The sequence below is a fragment of the Limulus polyphemus genome, unplaced genomic scaffold (assembly GCF_000517525.1).
Source record: "Limulus polyphemus unplaced genomic scaffold, Limulus_polyphemus-2.1.2 Scaffold4435, whole genome shotgun sequence".
NCBI classification, from domain to species: Eukaryota; Metazoa; Arthropoda; class Merostomata; order Xiphosura; family Limulidae; genus Limulus; species Limulus polyphemus.
Genome location: NW_013670045.1, coordinates 563 through 24,434, shown reverse-complemented (window position 1 = coordinate 24,434; position 23,872 = coordinate 563). Strand labels below are relative to the sequence as shown.

Below are 23,872 nucleotides of genomic sequence, written 5' to 3'. Positions count from 1 at the left end.
CAACGATAGAAGATGCAAGACCTTTTTCAAAAATCCATGTACAAAAACTGTGATATCATGGAGACAGTTGAACGAAGTGGATTGAAAGTTATTTTCAGACACCAATGACAATAAGTAGCCCATTTCTGCTGAAAAATTGCCAAAGTAGTTTGCCGGAGGGATTTTGTCAAATAAACGGAAACCTTAGAAGTTATACTCCTATTATGGGCAAAGGACTGCATAACTTCCATGCATGAAGATTGACTGAGATGGACATTCTTAAAGCAACTCTTAAAGAGGAAACCATGTCTGAGCTGGCCAAAAACTTGCAATCAAGAGAACCTGACAAGGTGTGGAACGAAACATAGACAAGACTCCGGGCAAGAGATGAATAGGTGGAAAGGCATACAGATGTAGTCCTGTCCAGTCTTGACTGAAAGCATCTATCGCTAGGGTTTGTGGATGAGGAACAGGAGACCAAAACAATGGAAGTCGTGCATTCCAATGGGTTGCAAAAGCGTCAATCATCGGTGCTCTGAACTGAGAACAAATCCATTGAAAAAACTCATAATGTAACATCCATTCTGTTGGAATAATTCATTGTGGTTGAGAAAGATGATCTGCAATCAAATTTATGACTCCTGGTACACGACAGGCCAAAAGATGTATGTTGTGGGAATGAGCTCAATGCAGAAGATCCAAAGTCCGGAAACAGAGAACGAGTACCTCCCTGATGAGAAAGATAAGAGATCACCGTGGAATTGTCTGAGTGAATCATGACTATTTTTCCTGATAAAGATAGGAAGACATTGAATCATTGCATGAAGTTCCAGAACACTGATATGCAGAGTAGATTCGGCTTTCCTCAAAACACCCTGGAATTCCTGTCCCTGAAGAAAAGCACCCCATCCATGAAGAAATGGATATCTGGCCGAAGAGGTGGCATCTGAAACCCTATAGTTGTGTTGTTCCTGTTTAACCACCACTGGAGATCTGCAATCTTGTTCTTGAACAAAGAGACTGGTTGATCCAAATTATCGATGTGCATGTTCTATTGGTCGTGAAGTGCCCACTGAAGAGACCTCATATGGGCCCAACCTAATGGTACAAGGGATTAGATAGAAGCCCAAATCCCCAAAATAGACAGAACCATCCATGCAGTCAGAAAAGGTGACATAATCAAAAGCCTGACAATGTCTCCCATATGTCGAAATCGAAGGGGAGATGGTTGATCCCTGCCCAAATTGGTGTTGAAAAACACTCCTAGATGGATCAGGTATTGAGTTGGTGAAATAATGGATTTTTCCAACCTAATAATGAAGCCCATTCTTCTGGCTTCGAAAAGAAGAATCTGGGAAAGTTGTTCAGCAATATGATGAGTTGGTGCCAAAAGAAGTTAATCATCCATATAGTGATGTGTGCACATACCCAGAAAAAGAAGATGCCGAGCAAAGGCCTGTACTACTCAGCAGAAGACATATGGTGCTGAAGCAAGTTCAAATGGGAGAACTCTGAACTGGAACACTTGATCCTCGTACGCAAAATTCAGAAAACGACAAAAAGATTCTGCTATGGGGATGTGAAGATAGGTATCTCCAACATCGACCTTGGTCATCCAAAGACCTGGTGAGAAGTACCATCAAAGTTGAAGAAAGGATTCCATGGTGAAAAGAGGAGGCTGAACAAAAAGATTTAGTCGAGATAAATCAATGATAGGGTGCCAATCTCCAGTTTACTTTGGCACCAGAAAGAGACAAAAATAGAATTCTTGATGAATGGGATCAACCTTCTCGATGGCTCGTTATAGAAACAACTCCTAAATGGCTCAGGCTCAAAGATCTGTACATCTGGGGTCTGAAGGCGGAGGAAAAATGACTGAAAGGGAGGACAGAGCAGGGGAAAAAGTAAACTGAATCTCATCCCAACTCCAGTACTCTGAGAACCCAATGATCAATGGTGAAAGAGATGTAACCTTCCTCCCACAGGATTTGGTAAAAATAGGTAGTCACCGACGTCGCTGGACTCGACGCGCTCTGTCAAAAACTACCCGAGAATAAGGACGGAAATGATTAAGAGAACCAATGGAATGAGGAGTGGAAGGAGGTGGCCTTGAGACACAAAGGGATGAACCTGCATAAGTACCAGTTGAAGTAGAATAGAGTCGAGCAGCAAAAGATGATAAAAAAAGACTGCAAATGTGCTGTATCAACTCTGGGTTCTAAAGATTCTGAAATTCCAGCAAATAAATAAGGCCAAAGGTGCTTCTCGTAAATCTCAAAGAGCAGAAGAAGGTAAGTGAATACACTCCAAAAAAGCATCACGATCAACAAGTCCCAGCAAAAGACCAACCACAACACCAAGGCAAGTCCCAAAGAGGACAAACGTGTCATAATAGTCACCAGTAAAGGGGCCAGTTCTTCATCAAATTGTTGAGGCAATCAGTGTTATGCTTCAGACAAAAGTTGAAGGGAAGAGAAGTATCTTAAAACAGTAGAAAGAGTCAGACAAATTCGCAAAAATTGCAACCTGTTAAGAGATATAACAGGTTCGTAGCTGGCACCCCATAGATCCAACCTTTGAGTGTCCAAATATATATCATCTTGACGATGATACGCCAGGGCATGTTGTTCAGATAAACGAGGGGGGAGGCATAGCAACACCCTCATGTAATAGTATTGCAAACCTCCCTGCATGCACAGCGATTTCAGGAGGAGGAAAAACTAAGTAATCCCCGTGAGAACAATCGGACAACAACGCAGAGGTAGATTCAAAAGTTGCATCTCCAAAACTTCACAAACACATGTAACTAACTGCATAAAAGGGGCAGAAGGTGGCTGATCAGTGAAAGAAGGAGCAGAAAACAGGGAGTCTAAATTCTTCCCGTTTCATAATGAAAATTCAAGCCAGCACCTCCCGAGCTGCATGAAGGACTCCATTTTGCCCCAAATCAGGTCACAGACAGTTTCTGGGGAGAGTGGCCTCCCCCCCCCCCCCACAACTGTTGACCATCACTAGATAACAAAGGAGGAATAGGCAAAGGCTGAGTAGCCTCTGTGCTTGAAACTGTTACACGGGAATTAATTTCTTTTTTCTTTAATATGAAAAAACAATTTCAACGAAATATATCTAGATAACAAAACAAAGTTCCCAATTATTAGAAAGCGAAAACTACGAAAATGTAAATCACAAAATGTTAGTCTGAATGCTCATGCTTTGTTGAGAAAAAGTGATTTATTGTCTGCATACAGTGCTTATATACAATACCTACATAGAGAGCGTGTGAGGGCCAACATAAAGTTTTGCAAATTAGATATTGCCGAGGGCAGTCGAGTGGGGTATATAAAGACTGGAGCAAGCAAACACAACATCAGATGGCAAAGATGAAGATTGAGAAATAGCTATTAGTGTCAGTGGAGGTATGTATGTTTTGGAAGGAAATAAAATGGAATAGAAAATAAAAAAATAAAATAATACTAAGGTACTAAGGTGGTTTAAATACTAGCCTTAGGTTTACAGAGACAGAAATACACATTAACTTTCTAATGTGACTTAATATCTCTTAATTGATAAATATTTAATTTTATCATCTACTCATGGGAAGAGTCATTAATCCCAAATAATTTCCTAATAAGTGGTCACCATAGAGACACTGTGTGTCCGACATTCAATGTACAAAGTACAATCACCTAGAAAAATGAACTGAAAGACATTTAAGAAATGTTAAAAACAACATAAAATTCAAATTAATATTTTCCTTACTTGTATTTTGAATAGATCCTCATCTCTACATAAAACAATTAGCTAGCACCTCATTGGTAAAAAGTTTCTGCTGTGCATGCACTAAGCTGTTGAAAAAGTTCTAACCCTATATGTAATAAAGTATACTGCACTAGTCTATGTTGCTAAGTAGCCTCAGACCATACCCCTTCACCAATAAGGAGGCAAAACAACAAATTCATCAATTGAGTAAATGTGATCACACACTTGGTAATTGTGAAACAGTCATCTATCATAGTGTGTTTAACATTCTCATTATAAATGTGATGATGAGACTATATATATAAAAGTTTGGTATGTTTTAAATTTTTCACAAAGCTACATAAAGGCTGTCTGTACTAGCTGTCCCTAATTTAGCAGTAATAGGCTACAGGCAGCTAGTCAACATCACACACCGCCAACTCTTGGGCTATTCTTTTACCAACAAATAGTGGGATTGACTGTTATATTATAATGCCCCCACAGCTGAAAGAGCAAACATATTTTATGAAAGGAATTCAAACCCACAATCATAAGATTGCAAATTAGAAAACTTTAAAATTCTCAACTCCAGAACTCTTTTATTAAAGAAAGCCTCTCCATTTTCAATGATTACTCAACACTAAATAATAACATCAACTCTTCCTTGTTGTCATTAATGTAATCAATTCCAGATTCTCAGTGTTTTTATTCAGTTGATATTTATTAAATCTGTTCTTTCTAAATTGAATATGGAAACTCACTCAATAGTTAATGTTGATTTTTGTAGTTCAACTATTATGAACTAACATTTTCTGAGATTTTAACACTGAAGGTGGAATTTAAGATGTTTTTTGGTATTACCATGTTTTTAATATATATATTATAAAACTTTTTTCCACCTGATCAATCAGTTGCTCTTTTTCACGCTGGAAACATGCCTTTCGGTTTAAAGACAAACTTTTAAAAAGGAGCATTTACTTAACATTGCATTAAAGGATAACAAAGGAACTTTTGGTCCATCTAGGCCATCCAATCCACTAAATTAAACTGAACACTAAAAAAATCAAAGCCAGCCCTTATCATTCAAATATCTATCAAGCTTTCCTTAAAGTTCATTAAATTAACTGTACCCACCACTTCCAAAGGCAACCTGTTCCAATAGCCAGCCAGTTAAGAAAAATAAAGCTGTGTTACATAAAGATGACTCCTACCCTGCCAAAATTTATATATGTGTCCCCTAGTCTTGCCATTCTTACCATTAAATATAAAAAATAATAATGCATCAAATTTATCAATTCCCTTAATAATCTTAAACACCTCTTTTTTTTTTCAAAAGAAAAGTTCAGAGATCTCAACCTATCCTCATATGAAAACCCTTCTATCCCAGGCATCTTCCTGGTATCCCTGCTCTGAACTATTCCAACAATTCAACGTTATTTCTAAGGTAAGAAGCTCAGGACTAAACACAGTACTCCAAAAATGTAGACTAACCAATGTCCTATACAATGACATTACAACTTTTCTAGACTTGTATTCAATACTTCTGTGGATACAACCTAAAATTCTATTTGCTCTGCCACTAGCAAGAGCACATTACTTGGATGGCTTAAGAGACTGATTAACCAGAACAACAAGACCTTTTTATTCCATAACACTGTTAAGGTTATTTCCATAAAAATTATATTCATAATTCAAATTGTGATATCCCACATGCATTACCTTGCATTTATTATACTTAAAAGCCATCTGCCACTTATTCAACCAACTCACTAAATAATCCAAATCCTTTTGTAGGCAGTAGCATCCTCCTCACAGCCAGCAATGCCCAAAACTTTAATGTCATCAGCAAACTTAAATAACCCATTGACCATTCTTTCACCCATGTCATTGGTGTAAATGAAAATGAACAAAGGTCCTAACACTGAGCCCTGTGGTACCCCACTTATGGCATTAATCCAGCTTGACTGAACTCCATTTGTAACAATCCTCTGCTTTCTTCCATCTAGCCAGTTTCTATCCATTAAGTCAACTTATCCCTCACACTTACAGAGATAACATTTTTACAAGCCTTTCGTGTAGTACCTTATCAAATGTTTTCTGAAAATCTGGATACACAAAATCTACACCCTTACCCTCATCTACATAACCAGCAACCTTTTCAAAGAATGTCATAAGATTTGTAAGGCAAGATTTTTCCTTAGTGAAACCAAGTGGACTATTTAATAAAATTCTAAGCTCTTTTAAATCGCTTTACAAAGCATCTTTTATCAGAATTTCCAAAACGTTTCCTACACCTGATGCAAGACTAATAGGTCTATAATTACCGAGATAATTTTTATCACCTCCCTTCAAAAGAGGAGTAACATTAGCCAACTACCAATCTTCTGCCACCTGCCACTATTCAAAAAATAGTAGCATGTGGCTCACATATCCAATCCTTAACCTCATTCAAAAGCCTTGGGTAAACGTTGTCTGGCCCAGAAGCCTGACCATTCTATAAACTTCCAAATGTATTTCTTAAAAAACTCAAAATTAATGCAATCATCTTGTTCAATCTTGTTTCCATCTAATTACTGTTCAAGGAGAGGAATATTGCAAAATCTTCATTAGTAAAAACTGAAGAAAAAGTAGAATTTAACAACCCAGCCATCCCATAATCATCCGATATTATTCTTCCTGGATCATCCCTCAAAGACTCTACATTCTCATCCTAACATTTTTCTTACCCTTAATGTGATACAACTTTTTCAAACAAAGTAATATATTTTGTATTCGAACATACCTTTCAAATTGAAAGTAGAAATTACACAGAAAAATACACTCACTTGAATCTTTTGAGACTGCTTCTTTTGTTTCTCTCTTTCTTTCTTTTCTTTTTTCTTTTGAGCAGCAGACTTAACTGTATGTTCTTCTCCTTGCATTTCCGACTGATCTAATTTATCTTCTTTTTCTGTATCTTCTGTTTCTGCAGCAGCTTTTTTCTTCTTTTTTTTACTTGACTTTTCTGCTCCACTCTCCACTTTTACTTGTCTTTCTGCCTCTAGCTGGTCATCTTGATGTACCATTTCCTTTTGTGAAGGCACTTTACCTTCTATTTCAAGTGCAAGTTCCTCAAGCATTTTATCTACTTCCTCATCATCCTGTTTTTTCTTTCTTTCTTTTTTCTTTGACTTTTTTCCACCTTTATCTTCTTTCTTTGTTTTATCTTCTTCTAAGTCTTCTTTATTTTCTACAAATTCATGTGACATTTTCTGTTCTTCCTCACTATCTAGACTGACATCTAAGTCCATTGTCTCTTCCTCTAGTAGTTGGTAAACAGATTGCAGTTTTAGTCCTTTAGACTGATCAAATATTTGCTCATCTTCATCATCTTCATCACTATCTGGTATTTTGTTTCCTCTGAGTCTACCAGATTTTGATTTTGGTTTGTCCTCATCATCTCTCCCTTTTTTCCCTGTTTTATCATCTTTAACAGCCACATTACTTCTATCACTATTTTCAGCTTCACCAATATCACTCTTTCCCTTCTTCTCTTTCTGCTTTTTCTTTTGTTTGTCTTTGAGATCCCGTCCTTGTTGATTTTCATCTTCCTAAAAAATAATCATAAATAAATTACATAACAAAGTAATATAATAACAAAAAAATTATAATAAAGCTTACCAAAGACCAAAATATAATCTTTAAAACTTCATCTGTTCTACCAACTACACTGCAAACAACATCAATCGTTCCTTGATGCCAATCAATCTCCAATATTCAAGAATTTGCAAATAGACCACAAAAATCTAGCTATGTGATGATTAAAAAAAAGTATCATTGTGCAGGTAAAACAATCCAGTACATTCACAAAAACATAGTTTCACCATGTAAACCTGATGAAAAATGGAACTATTCTGGGGCTTAGTGACCAAACAATTATAATGTGAATTGAAATCAATAACATTGTAATTTAATGTTTTTGCAAAAGATTTTTATTTATACTAATTTACTAAGTATGTACAAAATATTCCTCTACTAATCCAATGTGGCCAGTAACCTAAAAAAAACACACATCAAGACACATGCAATGCCCCTGCAGCACCAACTTCAAATATAAAAAAGTTTTTAAATGGCAAAAAGGTGATGGAACAATTATGAAATCAGTTTGAATGTAAAAAGAAAAAAAAAGATAATAAATTAATGTAGAGATAAACAATGAAGTGTTGAAAGTTTACAAAGCAATACAAGGCTTGAAATTATCTGTTTTGGCCACTGGAAAATTTTTGTGAGTGACTGGAAAAGTTGAACACTGTTTTTACTTGCTATTTTAAATTAGGGGAAAATCCCACTGAAAGATGTGCAAGAACAATGTGTAAAAAAATACTGAAAAAGGCTTGTTGATTAATTACTATAGTTTGGTTTTTCCTATAAATGTTATGCTTGCAACTTACCAAATAGTAAACAAATAAAAAATACCAATGTCCCTTGATGGTCTGATGGTCATTGAGAACCTGCTGGTTTTTTTGTCAGCAAGCCACCACTAATTTTAAGCCTTGAAATGTATGTGCACAAAGTGAAAGAAATACAAAACCACTGTCAACACCCACTAACTTATTGTCATCATAAGTTTCAAATACTTTTTTTTTATCTTAACAAAGCTTATAAATCCAAAAACAGTCTGATTGGTTCTTTATTTTTAGTCACTGTGCAAAATAATTTTAATGTTTCTCAACCAAACGTTTTTTTTTATATGAAGAAACAAGATCCTCTTTACTCATTACTTAATGCAACTATTTTATTACACTGTTAAATTACATTACTATCTTAACCACCACTACACTGTAATGGAAAGCATGAGCTTTTGTTGTAAATTGTGAGTTATGTTAGTAAGTACTTCATCAAAAATTCTAATGCAACTTTTTCTCTAATTAATTATAAAATTAGCTAACTACAATTTATGAGAATTATACCATGTGAAAAGATGTTTGTTTCTAAAACAGTTTATCAGACGTATATATGTAACAATTATTTTTAGACTGTTTATACTTAACTTAATACTTCACACAATTTACAAAACTTGCTAAGTAGCCTTGACATTAATGAAACATGCTCCTTCATAGCTTTAACAGTATAATACAGAAACAATTATATATAACTAATTATTATATTAATCATATAGCTTGAATAAAAAATTTATAAAAAATTGGGTTTATAAAATTAAGATACAATAGGCAATTATGCCCTTATCACTGAATAGTTATACTGATACATAACCTTTTTTTAGTATGTAAAATCATAGAATATTATATCAGTCATTAACACAATAAGCTAAATTGCTTAAAATTAAGTACAATAAAAAATGTTTTCACCAAGTAATAATACATATTAAAAAGGGCTGGGGCACACTGACAAAAAAGAGCACTTTTCAAAGCATCATAAACATGCTAAAGGAGACTATGGGTTGCTTCTGGTACACATAGGGTTAAAAAAACTATAATAAGCAAACAGACCCTCATTTATTCTTATTCAATTTGTTTTATAAATATGTTTACAATCTAAAACTAAACAGTGAATTACTGTGTATTAACACTTAATAGCATATCATAGTTGGTTTGTTTTTCATTGTAAAGACCGACAATTCCCTGTGTTCTATTAAGTTTAAAGCTAAAATCTTTTTCTACCTAATAACTTGCAGCAAGGAAAGTGTGAAATTAGGCATGTCTTTTGGCAGTTAACAATTTTTATGACTGAGAAAAAGAGCACTTTCGGTGCATAAAGGTAAGAGCTTGAGCCCACCCAGACAAACCCTATGCACGTCACAGCAGAAGTGAAATTACATCTACCACAACCACTGAAAGAAGTTCCATTCTTTGGAAACATGGCCCCTAACACTATTTTGAAAAAGAAAAACAGTACAAAAACATTGCTGATGAAATAAATTTTAACTAAACTCAGATAATTGTTCTTTTCACTTCAAAAAGATATATTTATGATGTAATTTTTATTCCCATATATATAAAATATTCCTAAAATTTGGAATAACATATTATACTAAAATAATTTTCAATTTTCATATGTTTAAATAGACATTGTATGGCAAAAAATATGTAGTAGTGGTTCATATTACAGTAGTTCAAGCCAACAGCTAGTGTTTGTCTTCCCTAAGGTATACTATATTATTTATTGTTACTTTCATTAATAGTAAGGGGTGTTGCAAAATAAATCACACTATTTTCCCCGAGGTAATGACGAACTTGGTAGGACCACAAATATCACACTCATGAGAAAATGTCATTTCAACATACTCTTGGGTGTTTGACTCTTTGAATTTCATTTTTTGCGAAAACTTTTGAATCATGGTGCTCACTAGAACTTAGGTCCGTGTCGCATTTGCTACCTTTGGGATGGCTCTGAAACTAGTCACAGATATGCTCCGAGAATTCAAGTCTTCCAATCAACACATCAGATTTGATTGATGCCTCAAAAGTTTCAAATTGTTGAATTTGAAAGAGTGGTCCATGAAAAAGTGGTGAATGTGGATTGGAAACTCTCCAGATTTAAATCCCACCTAAAATGTCAGATCTTTCATTCAAAAATGCACAGAAGAAATGTTGGAAACTTTGACTGAATGTGAGAGACACAAATGTTTCAAATTGTTGAATTTGAAAGAGTGATCCATGAAAAAGTGGTGGAATGTGGATTGGAAACTCTCCAGATTTAAATCCCACCTAAAATGTCAGATCTTTCATTCAAAAATGCACAGAAGAAATGTTGGAAACTTTGACTGAATGTGAGAGACACAAATGTGAAACCTTGATTCGTGTTCTCACTGATGTGCTCACAGAGACAGCCACAAAAACAGACATGTTTGTTGCATTGCTGAAAGTTTTTGCAAATCGATTAAAACTCGTGCGTGAGAACAATGGTGGCCCAATCAAGCGATATTGATATTTGGAATTACTTTTTTGATTGAATTAAAATCTTATCTTACTTTGTTATACTCTCGGGAAAAAAAGTGTGATTTATTTTGGGACACCCTTACTGGTTACACTATTTCGTTTACTGAATGTCATTACTTTTTTTTTTATTTTATTTACTGTTTACTATTATACTTTCATTATAAAGATTGTTTTGCATTGTTAGCTTAAAATATGTATTTAGGACTAATCTAATTTTCCTAAGCTGGCCAAACCTCATGAAATATTATGGAGATTACAGCCAAAAATAACATTAACAGTGACGGTACCCTCCTGACAAAACAAAGCATTCTAATCTTAATATGTAGAAATGTAAGAAAAATATATTCCATTAGCTTTACTGATTGCCAGGTTGATTTTTAGTTTGGCTCCCGGTACATAGTACATATTGCATAAGTAAAATGTATTAATGAATTAAAAATTAAATTAAAGCACTTATTAATAAAATTAGGTTATTGAAAGTGATGTATTTTATTATTAGTTTCTTTGCAAAATTTGGGAACTTAAATGTTAACAAAAGAGAAAGCAATTTATGAGAAATGAAGTCAGCTTTACCACTCATTATTGCCAAAAATGAAAAAGAACAATATAAACTATTCAAACAAATTGATAGTAGTAAATGTCACAAGGCTTCTACGGATCATAACTACCAACAGGAACAAAAGTCAAAGTGTTATCAGTCCGGTGACAGGTCAGGGAAAACATTGATTTAGAGAGCCATTAGAAAGTATCTAAATTATATATTTCATTGTATAAAAAAATTTGCACTATATTTCTAGTCACTTGACCACCTACATGTACTACGGATCCTTCTAGATGATCAAGTCTAACTTGCATCTACTGACTTAAGTCAAATAAGCAACAAATACAAAGCAGTTAAGTCAGCTAATTTTAATTTTATTTTTTACAGATGACACTAATACAATGTGATTAGTCCTTACTAATAAACCATGTTCATTTATGATGGTTATAATACTTCATGCTACCAAAAATGTTGCACACAATTCTGCTAAAGTTTTAGAAAATTATCTGGCATGGTTTAATTTCAAAAAATGTAAATTAGCCCTTTTCTTGAAAAACTTATCTAATTACTTAAATCTTGCCATACTAGCTGGATTTTAGTTCTTTCCATTTTTACAAACTCAAAAAAAAAGATTAAAAAACACTACCACACTCTTGAAATATTTCCTTGTCAACTCTGATCACAAAAGTTTTCATCAAGTTATGGTTTCCAATACTTTACTTAATTAAGTACTAAACTAAAAACAAATCTATCAAAAAATATTTCAAGATTACTTTAACCATGTAAAAATAAAGCTATGGAAAGCAGCAATTACTGAACATCATAATCATATAAAAAAAAGTCAGACTTTCCATACAACAGTATTCTATAAGTGTACTAACTTACACTTCAAATTCAGACTACATGTCAGAAGTCATACATTTATGAAATGAAATTCACCAACCTAAGACCTTCACAAACCACATGTAAAAGTAGAGAATCATACATACACAAAAGCAGGTACTGTCTACAGCCTAGAATCAATAAGCACAGATCTTAAACTAAACTAAAAGTAACACTCTGGTCATGCTCTGTAATGCTCCAACTAGGACTGAAAAGGAGCAAGTGCCCACTTAAAATGAGGACACACATCCAGTAGTGAAACTACCTCTAGTGGGGTATATCTTATGAGTGCAAATTCAAAGAATTAGAATGCAAGGTTTCAAACTGATGTGTCAATGTAAAATCTCAAACAAATTGTGCAAAATAACAAAATGTACAAGTTTAGAAAAAATTTATTTTCAATATAGCATCTTTAATGCCAAAGTGTCACAATACATAACTGGATAAAATCATAACTCACTACATTTCAGCAAATTTTCTTTTATTTGCCATCCTGGCTCTACATAGATACCTTTTCTTCTTTTTACTTACAACATTTTGACACAATATGAAACTTTGTGGCTTGGGTTAATACATACAAATCTTATAAGACAGAAAATGAAAACAACCAAAGTTAACTGTGTCAGAGTGAAACTTAATTTTTCACATTTCACAGAATTCAGTATTTGTATACACAAAATGATTCCTGGCACAAAGAGAAAAGTACCATAGTGACAGCTTAAAAAAATCAGAGGGACACAATTTCACATCTAGAATGGAACAGACACTCAGAAATTGTGACAGGGTGAGACATCCTTCTAAAATGGTCTAGTTGGTGCACTGTACCATCAATGGCTAGCCATCATATGAACATAAATTTTGATACTACTGTCGAAAGAACTTGCTAATAGAACAAAATCAGTAAACTGTGAAAATAGAGCTTCACAAAAAACACCAATAATCACATGAAGTTCTTGGTTATTTTTATAAGCTGCAGCCAACATAGTTTCAGTTAAAGTTGTATCAAATCAATATTATACTTTATAGTTATGCCATACATCTCAGTTTTCTATTAAGCTACAACCTAAACTAGACCGACAGAATGAAAATCCACATTAACAATTCTAAGCATATTTTCAAGCTACTATAAATGGCAAACAAAATGCATGCTACACAAGATTATTAATTGCTAAAAACTAAATGTTTTCTGCAACACTTTATTGCAATTAACCTAGCTAATCAGTAAATTCTACCACCTAATTATGGGAAGATATTATAACCAAAAGTAGAAAAGGTATTAATAACAAGTTACTTTTATCTTTAAATTTTTTCCAGCTCCATTCACTTCTTTTTCTTCTAGTGTCATGGATTCAATCTCTTTAGCAACATCCTCCTCCCTAAAGAAATACCAAATTATTTAGTAAAGCTAATTGTACTACTAACAACAGAAAGTACATAAAAAAAATAAAATGTCCTGAATAAAAAGCAAATGTTCAAGAACAGCTATAGTTTTCATTATTAATCCAAAACTATTGTTATTTTACTGTCATTCATTATGTGCTTACCTAAGTGTATGAAAGATATTTTTTATAAGTACACACTGAAACTTTATATTTTGTAAGCATAACTTTTTCTTCTTTGAAGCCAAGATAACAGTTATTATATTATTATTTGGCTATCCATCAGCTAAATGTACAAACATCACTAAATAATCACAAAAGATGTTTATTTCATGAAAAAACAATCATTCTGCTGGAAAATACCTAGCAAATATTTCTAGTAACTAATTTGTTGAAAAATAAAATTACATTCTTCGGTTTACATTATCTAAGTCAGAAACACTATTTATTATCAATATTGTTGGCAACAAGTGATGCCAGTTAGCTCATGCATATGTTATCCTTTCTTGAAATCAGCCGAAACACAAGGAGGTGTTAAAATACTTCACAGCAGGAAAATGTGTAAAAATAGGGTGATTATTTTAAATGATTATATCTTAAAATCTACTTGTCCTAGGGGAAATAAAGTTACAAAAAATGCACATTAATAGCCTCTAAAATCATAAATTTTACTTCGGAAAATTTGGAAATGGTACAGAAAGTCCTAAAAAAACGGTCACAGAAAATGTTCAATATGCTTATTATTCAATATGTTCATTATTCCCAAAAAGCCTACCCCTTAATAAAATTACTGCAAACATCATCTGTTCTAGATACTATTAATTAATCCTTAGAGCAACATGAACACTAACGTAGTTTATTGAAATCAGTAATCAGTGTTCATGCTAGCATTTGAATTGTTTGAGTTCCACACACCCAACCATTTAAGAAAATGGGGTCCCTTTAAAAACAACAGATTTTAAAATTTTTTCATTTATCACTTACTAAATGTAATAATATTTGACTGTTTTTACATCACATTGGTTTCATTCTGCAAGGCCCTCATCATCAGTACAAAACTTTGAAGAAAGATAATGCCATATCCATGTTCAATTGTCGTGAATGAATTCCAGATCCTTTTTCGCTCACACCACCACACGATACAGTAAAGATTTTGTAGCATTGATTTAAAGCAAAATTCAGACAAAAGCTCTCATTTTGTTGAAAAGTATATGCTGATGAATATGATTATAATACCATGAGGATCAGGATAATTTTTGTATGCATCTGTGGGATTCATTGTAAGGAAATTTTCTTCATCCCTGATGTAATAATTTAAAATTATGAGTAAAAAAATGCATTACCTTAAACACTAATAACTTATGAAAGACAAATAAAAATGAGAAATAAAAGCAACATTAGTTTGCAAGAAAAGCAACCTAGATATATGCAGTGTAATGTAATTTTGAGTTATTCTGTACTACATTCAAACTTTTCCCAAACAACTTGTAGTTTTCAATGCATCTTTGGTAAGTCTGTTCTACTAAGACATAGTTTTTTAAAATCAAGTATGGGATTTTTCTTTATAATCACCTTCGCTTTTAAGCTGACAGATAATAATGAGAAAAATCTGATTGGAATTCTACCATTTGATTAATCTCCGTAAAAAGAGACTAAAGAACGTTTTTAACTTCTCTTCAGTTTTATATAACTGACAATAATTTAAGAAAATATAGGTGGATAAATGATCCACAAAAAAAATTATTTCTAATGGTTTATGTTTTTCAAATTTGATTAGTTTTTTGTATACACAGAAGACAACTACCTCCTCAAGATGACAATACAGATTAATTCCAGATTACAGTAACTGCTCATCAAAGTAATATTAACACTTCACTAATGATTATACTACTAAAAGAACATAAAAGTTGTAGTATAACACAACGTTTTGGGCCGACATGAGACCTACTGGTCCTTCTTGGCTGTCCCACCCTCTAAACTAAAACTATTTATAAATAAAATTTTAAAAAATTCTTAAAGCCAGCCCTCATCATTCATATATTTACCAATCTTTCTCTTAAACTCACTTAAATTTATTGCCTCCACAATATCTGAATGCAACTCCTTCCAGAAGCCAACCACCTTGTTAAAAAAATAAAACTGTCTTACCTGAAGATGACTTCTACTCTGTCAAAACTGATATTTTTGTCCCCTAGTCTTACTATCCTCACTGTTAAGTATGAAAAAAGATGATGCATCAACACTACCAATTCCCTTTACAATCACACACCCACCTCAACTCTTCTTTTTTCAAGAGAAAACAATTTGAGAGATTTCAACCTCTCCTTGTATGGCAACCCCTACACCCCATGAACCATTCTAGTAACCCTCCTCTGAACCCTTTCTGACAACTCATTGCCCTTCCAAAGGTAAGAAGCCCAAGACTGAACACAATACTTCAAATATGGCCTAACCAGTGACCTATACAATGAAATTATAACTTCTTTAGACTTGTATTCAATATTTCTGTAGATACAACCTAAAATCCTATTTGCCCTACCACTAACAACAGCATACTGCTTGGATGGCTTAAGAGTGTGATCAACTATCACACCAAGATCCCTTTCCTTCATAACACTATTAAGGTTATTCCCATCCAAATTATACTTATAATTCAAATTATGATAACTCACTTGCATTATCTTGCATTTATTATAATTAAAACCCATTTGCTATTTATTTGCCCAACTCACTAAATGATCTAAATCCTTTTATAAATCATCAGCATCCTCTTCACAGCTAGTAATGCCCAAGACCTTAATATTATCTGCAAATTTAATTAATTTATTGACCATTCCTTCATCTGTGTAATTGATGTAAATCAAAAGAGCAAAGGTCCTGAGACTGAGCCCCGAGGTACCCCACTTCTAACATTAATCCAGTTTGACTAAACTCCATTTGTAACAATCCTCTGCTTTCTTCCATCCAGCCATTCTTCTATTCAATTTGCTAATTATTTCCCACAACTATGGTGATAATTATTTTTACAATCATTTTGTGTGGCACATTTTCAAATGTTTCTGAAAATCCAGATACATCAAATCTACACCCTTACCCTCATCTACATAACCAGCAACCTTTTGAAGAATGTCATAAGATTTGTAAGGCAAGATTTTTCTTCAGTGAAACCAAGTTGACTATCCAATAAAATTCTAAACTCTGTTAAATCACTTTACATAGCATCTTTTATCAGAATTTCCAAAACATTTCCTACAACTGATGCAAGACTAATAGGTCTATAATTACTGAGATAATTTTATCACCTCCCTTCAAAAGATGAGTAACATTAGCCAACTACCAATCTTCTGGCACTTGCCCACAATTCAAGGACTTAGAAAAAATAGTAACAAGTAACATATCCAATTCTTAACCTCTTTCAAAACCCTTGGGGAAATATTATCTGGCCCAGGAGCCTTATTATTCTTTAAACTTCCCCATTTTTTCATTACAAGCTCAGAAATAATGCAAGCATCTTGTTCAATTTTGTTTCTATCTATCGAGTGTTCAAGTTGTGGAATATTGCTTAAATCTTCATTGGTAAAAACTGAAAAAAAAAGCATAATTTAATAACTCAGCTATCTCATATTCATCAATTATGAGCCCTCCTTTATCCTCCCTCAAGGGTCCTACCCCCATCCTAACATTTTGCTTGCCCTTAATGTATTTAAAGAAATCCTTACTGTTAATTTTTCCATTTTCAGTCAATCTTTTCTCATACATTCTTTTGATGTCCTAATTTCCTGTTTCATCAACTATCTTGATCTTCTATAATTTTCTAAATCTTCCATCATACCAGTCAATTTAAATTTCTTAAACTTATGATGCTTTTCTTTAATTTTACCTCTTACACCCTTTATATCTGGTTTTTTAATTGCAGCCACTCTTTTCTTTCTATAAGGTATATGTTTACCTTGAATTTTTAAAAATTTATCCTTAAAAATTTTCTACATTTGTTCAGTGTCTCCAAATAACTCAGTTGCCCAACTCACAACAGATAATTCTTGTTGCATCTCTTCAAAATTTGCTGTTTTGAAATTTGTAACTGAAATATCATTATTCCTTATCTCCACATGCAGCAAAACATTAAAACTAATACAGCAATAATCACTTTCACCCAGATGTTCCCTAATTTCCACCCTCTTGATCATTTCTACATTTGAAGTTAACAATAAATCTAAAATAGCATTGTTTCTGGTAGGTTCCTTCACTAACTGGTAAAGAAAGTCATCTTGAACAGTTTCCAAAAAACTTTCTCCCTCACAGTTTGACTCTTAGCATTTCCCAATCTATATGCCTGAAATTAAAATCACCCATAATTATGACTTCATTAACAACTGAAATCTTAATCTTGTTGTAAAGTTTCTCACTAATATCATCAGTATCACCTGGTGGTCTATAACAAATTCCCACTAAAAGCCTTTTCACTTTATATCCACTAATAGAAACCCAAATGGATTCAATCTCCTTGCTATTATCTTTGATATCCTCAACTTCAACAGGATGTAACACATTTTACATATAAAGCCACTCCTTCCCTCTCTTTAGTACTCTATCCATATTAAAAAGCCTGTAACACTGTATTTCAAAGAAATTTCTGTCATCAAAATCATCTACGCTTAACCATGTTTCAGTTATTTCCATTACATCAAAATTATCCATTCTTACTAGTGCTCTAAAGTCATCTATTTTATTTCTTATACTTCTATCATTACAATAGTAACAATTAAGCCTACCCTTAATATTACTTCTATACTCATTTCCTATGCTAAACTTTTCTCTGCCTCTTATTCTTTTTCATTTCGTTTATCCTAGCCCTCACCACTGTCTAGTCCTAGTTTAAAACTTCCCTTTCAGCTGAGTTAATAGCCTTAGCAAACAAGCCAGTCCCTATCCTATCATCCATTCCAAAAAGCTCCTTTCTTCCACTGAACAGATCCCATAAGTCCAACCAGCCAATGTGTTCATCCTTACATACTAACCTAAGCCTAGAATTTAGCCCTAGTGACCTACTTATATGAGATATACATTTTTATTTTTATAAAGCAAATTATTTAAGGTATGGAGGCATACTATTATAAAATCATAAATGATTGAAATGTTGAGAAATTAACGAAAACAAATGCCATTTGGCAATTTTAGTTGTTAGCCTTTTAAGAATGAATTTAGAAGGTTAAAAAGCATGAAAACCATTTCATTAAATACTTTTTCATAATGTTCCTATGAACTGTTTGTTGAAAAATAGGTCTTTGAGGAAAGAGCCAAACTTTAGTCAAACCTGATCATAACTGAAAATTTTCCCTAATGTGTAAATTATTACAAAGATTATAGTGATTGTAGAGTCACATTGAACCTTTCTACCTCAAAGGTTCATATTAAGCTGTAACAAAGTAGAAGAGTTGAATTTGTAATTTATGTCTGTATGAATAACAATATTCTTACTTGGGAAACCTTGAACAGGCAAGCACATAGTTTGTCTATGTTATGTTAAGAGGAAAACTACCTGAAAATCTGCCCCATTATAAGACCATGTGTTATACATAAAATACAGTTTTATCTGGTATTATAGAATTTACCTATACTTGTACATTTGAAACATTTAAACTTTCTGTAATTTTAAATTTATGTCAAAGTATCATGGCAATTTTAGCTATTACATTTCAAACCCTTCTTCAAGTAGCATTTTTGGAAGACTCAAAATTTTTTATTCTATACACTACAGGTGACCTTTATGTAAATTCAAAGGTTTACAAAAAAATTTAAATTTCAACTTTAACAAATACATACATTACGTGATTAAATTTTGATAATTTTACGATAAACATCTGACGGTACTCACCAGTCATCATCTTTCTTATGTTTGCCTTTTTTTTCTTTTTTAGTTGATGCTTTAGAATTCCGAGATTCTGCTTCAAGATCATTTTTTAACTTGGAAGTATTGTCTTCACCCACCACCTTTCCACTGAAAATAAACCAACATACATAATGGTATCAAACTCTGTACTAGTAACACCACAAACATGAAACAATTTTTATACTATCAAAGTACTTGCACAATTATAAAACTCAAGGAGTAAATGAATACTCCCATGAACATATTGCAAAATATAACACATCAAAATGTTAAGAAATCTGCACTGAAATGATCCTGAGCCCAGGACTGTTGGTTCGCACAGTGCTTTGAGCCATTAACAGGATTAGGTCCCAAGCACATGACTTTCCATCCTGACTGTTACAATGTGAAAATTACTTAATTATCAAAAGACTTGTAAAAATAAAGCATTAAGAAACCTTCAACTAATCCAACACAGAATTATATTTGTAAATGTACAACTACCCAATACAAACTACACTGTACACATGAAATCATCACAATGTTTAGTCACTATCTACCTTGCATTACAGTTAATCCAATTTTAGTAAAAATAAAAGCACTAAAATTTAGTTAAAATGTTATTAGAAGAAAATTAATATCTAAAAACACATCTTTTTGTTCAAGTTAATAAGTATCCAAGAAATAAACTTTGATGCTATTTGTTTATCACATTTTGCATATCTAGATTTCTGTCTTCTGTATCACAATATTTTATTGCATAATTGTTACCACTCAGTAACTGACAGTCGTATTTAAATACTACACATTTAATATTTAAACTCACATAAAACTTTTTCTGAAAAAAACAACAAAGTAAAAGGTTATTTTACAAGAGATTTTAGCCAAACTATTTTAAGTTGTTTCAACAAAAATAACTGTTTTATTTCTATTCCCTGTTATTCTATAAACAAATCAACAGCTAATCTTCATATGGTATTAAAAGCTTGCTTGCTTACCTGAATGCAATATTAACATTAGACTTCATCTTATTTTGGTTGTAACTAATTTACATATAAAATACATAGTTATTTTACATAACCATGCATTCTTATAATATCCTTGAATCTTAAAATAATTTTCTAATTTTCAGCCAACATTTTTGTTTTCTGGTGAAAAAAAAGTAGGACTATATTCTAAAAAGTTAGCAGTTTGTGCAATTTCATGTTAACTTCTAGCTATCAAGCCATCCTCATTTCTCTCATTCTGTTCACAAGACTCTCACTTTCTACAATTAGTACATAATTCTACTTTTCAGAAGAGATACTTACCAAACCACAGTAGTTCCTTTAAAAAGTTTAACTACACTAACAGCTTCCATTAACTTTCTGCCCCAAAAAATCTCTTAGTCTAGTACAATTACCACACACACACACACACACACATGCATACCCACCATAGAAGAAACCTCTTACTTTCAACACTGCAAACATTATGGTTGTAATAAATTTAGCTCAGGCTGAACACTTCAAAACTTGCATTGTCATCCAAATTACTGTAATCATTTTGCAATATTTGATTCTGTATCTTCACATGCCAGTAAGCAGTAGTATCTCTAAATTCACTGATGATGCAAAAATGCTAGAATAGCCAATTCTGTTGAAAATGCTTTTCATACTAAAAAGGACTAGAAAGTGGAAGGCAAGTTATAATAGTAAGATATGTAAATGAATAAGATGGCTGTATGGAATACAGAAATATATTTTTTGTGTGAGGGGGAACACTGATATTATGTAAAAAGAGAGTAAGTTTTAGGCAGGATGCCATTAGGCTTTCATTAAGTGCCAGGTTCCAGGTAAATCACTTTCCCATTTTAGTTAAAGTTCCACCCAATACTAATAGGGTTACCCATCTAGTTTAGTAGTATTACCCACCTACTCTTAAAATTAATGAAAACCCTACTTTATGTATTATTGTTGATTGAACCTTAAATCTCTCTAATGAGTGTGTTCAGATTAAGAGAGCATACAGAAATCTTGGTTCTATTCATGTGAAGTTTTTATTTAAAACAAGATCATTATAACCTTGTAAAAATTTTTTAATAAGGCCTCATTTAGAGTGCTATATGTAGCTTTCATACCTTCACTCCAAGAAGGATATCAATGTGTTGGAATGAGTGCAAATGTGTGCTATGAGAATCATTTCTGATTAAAGTCATACAAGTTATGAGAAAAAGCTTGAATATTTGGACTTCTTTTTCATTTTTCTGGAACATAGAAGTTGTCTATATTCTGGCCCAATCACTAAGACTTAAGATATTTTCTAATGGAAAACAAAAAAGAATCAGCTTTTTCAAACCATATGGTACTATCAACAAACTTATAACTATTAATGTCCAAAAATATGTAAGTGCCTAAAATAAACAATGAAAAAAATAGGTCCAAAACAGACACACGAAACATCCAATCAAAAAATTATTTTATAGAATGATGCTGTGAACCAGTAAATGTCCACTTTCCAACTTAATTTTAAATAACTTTTTAGAAGATATTTCAAAACTCAAATCAAATAGGCTATACACTCGTAGATCCTTCTTAACCATGTTTTTAAAAAAATTAGGAAATTAACTATTTAACCAGTTATGTCCACAGCACAATAATAGTAAATACACATTTTGCATCGAAATACGATTTTATCTACATATAAACCAAAAATTAACTAAATTGATGTTCCATATGTCTAACTGTATTATATTTATAGTGAAACATGCATTAAGTTTGCTTTAGGAACAAAATTCCACAAACTATCAATAGCACATGATAACCATTACAAAACCTACTTAGTACTTATAAGTTAAATTTATACTCTAATAATATTAGATTCAACTTAAACTTAATGTTCCGTAGTCTTACTACTGCTATAAATAATAAAATTGGTGTTTCTCTAAAGAATTATAACCACTGAATACTCTATCACTACCAGTATCTCTTACTCCATATTTTTTAACTAGCAACTTACAAGTCTTCCTCTTGCTTTCCCTTCTTTGATTTCTTGTCTTTTCCCATTGTATCGTAGTCTCATAAGTTTGGTGAATTAAATTACCTAATTGAACCTCTAAAAAAATGGCTTAAACTGTTTACACTTTAATTAACAAAACCCAATAACAACGATACAAAAATGAATTCAATTTCCCTTAAACTGAGCATGTGGCGACTTCCCTAACATCGAATTCAGTGCCCTCTAGTACAACCAGGTCAACAAGACCAGTGTTTCGAAGAATAGTTGTTCTGATCATACTTTTCGAAAATTTACAAGGCTGCTTTTAAGCTTCAATAATTTACATTTCTGTACGATTTTAAAAAATTAAAAGCAGGCAGATACTCTGAGATTCATGAGCTAAAAACATTTATATAGATGATTTTTTTCAATTTTTAAATGACTGTTATTTCATTTGCTTATGAAATAAAAAGGCTGTTGCTGTTGGGCGTTTTTTAGCGCAAAGCTTGTTTGTTTGTTTGTCATTAAGCACAAAGCTACTCAATTGGCTGTCTGTGCTCTGCCCACCACGGGTATCGAAACCCAGATTCTAGCATTGTAAGTTCTCAGACATGCTTCTGTGTCACTGGAGGGGGGGGGGGGGCAGCGCAAAGCTACTCAGTGGACTACTGCGCTCTATCTGTCGATGTTAATCGAGACCCGCACATTATTATTGTGAGTCAGAACACTCCTGATCCACATGTGGACAAAAACTTGTGTTGCCTCAGATAATTTACATAACACTAGGTTTTTAATAGTTGTAGTTAGATAGCTATTATTGAAGACTTTAATTTTGAAAAATCAATGATAATTTCGGCTTCTTCGCGTGAGAATGAACAATTTACTATGAACCTGAAAATATTTTAATCAATCAGAAAATACTGTTACGCCTCCGTTCGTTAGTTAATTTTCCGTATAATTTCTTTCAGAAGAAACTTTAGCGATACAAGTCCTTTCTTAAATAAAACTGGTTTATTCTTTCTAAATACAACTTTGTAATACACTTAATTTCCACAGACACGCTATAACAAACGCTATAATTCACAACGAACGTCACACGTGCTCGACTCAACAATACGTCTCTCTCTGTCCGCAATTTAATTACCCATTGTATCCGTCAGTTCTTGGCGGCCTATATACAAGACTACCGCATATCTAGTAGCCTCTCGAGGTTTCATGAACGTTCTAGAAACGCATGACGTGTTACTAGCGTCACGTGACCTCCGCTATCGTAACACTGCTCCTTCCTTAGTATTGTTCGCCCCGAACAATAGCCACTTACATTAAACCAATAAACAATTAACAATAACTTAAATAATGTACAGAATTTACAAACACAAAATCAAAATTCAACAAAGTCTCTTAATTTTACGGGATGTATCTTCTTCCGTACTGGTCTCCATCTCGTTGGCTTCTGCTTCACGTGGGGTTCATCTGCTTCATCAGGAAATGTCCTATCATTGGTAACAGTCACATCAGTGGTAGTAACTTCAACAAGGGCTTCGCTGTTTCCCTTCTCAAAACCGAGTCG

The 23,872-nt window shown here is 33.0% G+C and overlaps 1 protein-coding gene across 1 annotated transcript in view; it reads right to left on the bottom strand.

Moving 5' to 3' along the window:
• Positions 1 to 22,547, bottom strand: part of LOC106471147 (eukaryotic translation initiation factor 5B-like) — an 81,414-nt gene extending 58,867 nt beyond the window's left edge. Inside the window, 4 exon segments of the mRNA XM_022399764.1 lie at positions 6,543 to 7,307; positions 13,370 to 13,454; positions 19,333 to 19,455; positions 22,324 to 22,547. Coding sequence (XP_022255472.1) covers positions 6,543 to 7,307; positions 13,370 to 13,454; positions 19,333 to 19,455; positions 22,324 to 22,370 — 1,020 coding nt within the window. The 5' untranslated portion in view covers positions 22,371 to 22,547.
• Positions 22,548 to 23,872: the final 1,325 nt, after the last annotated feature.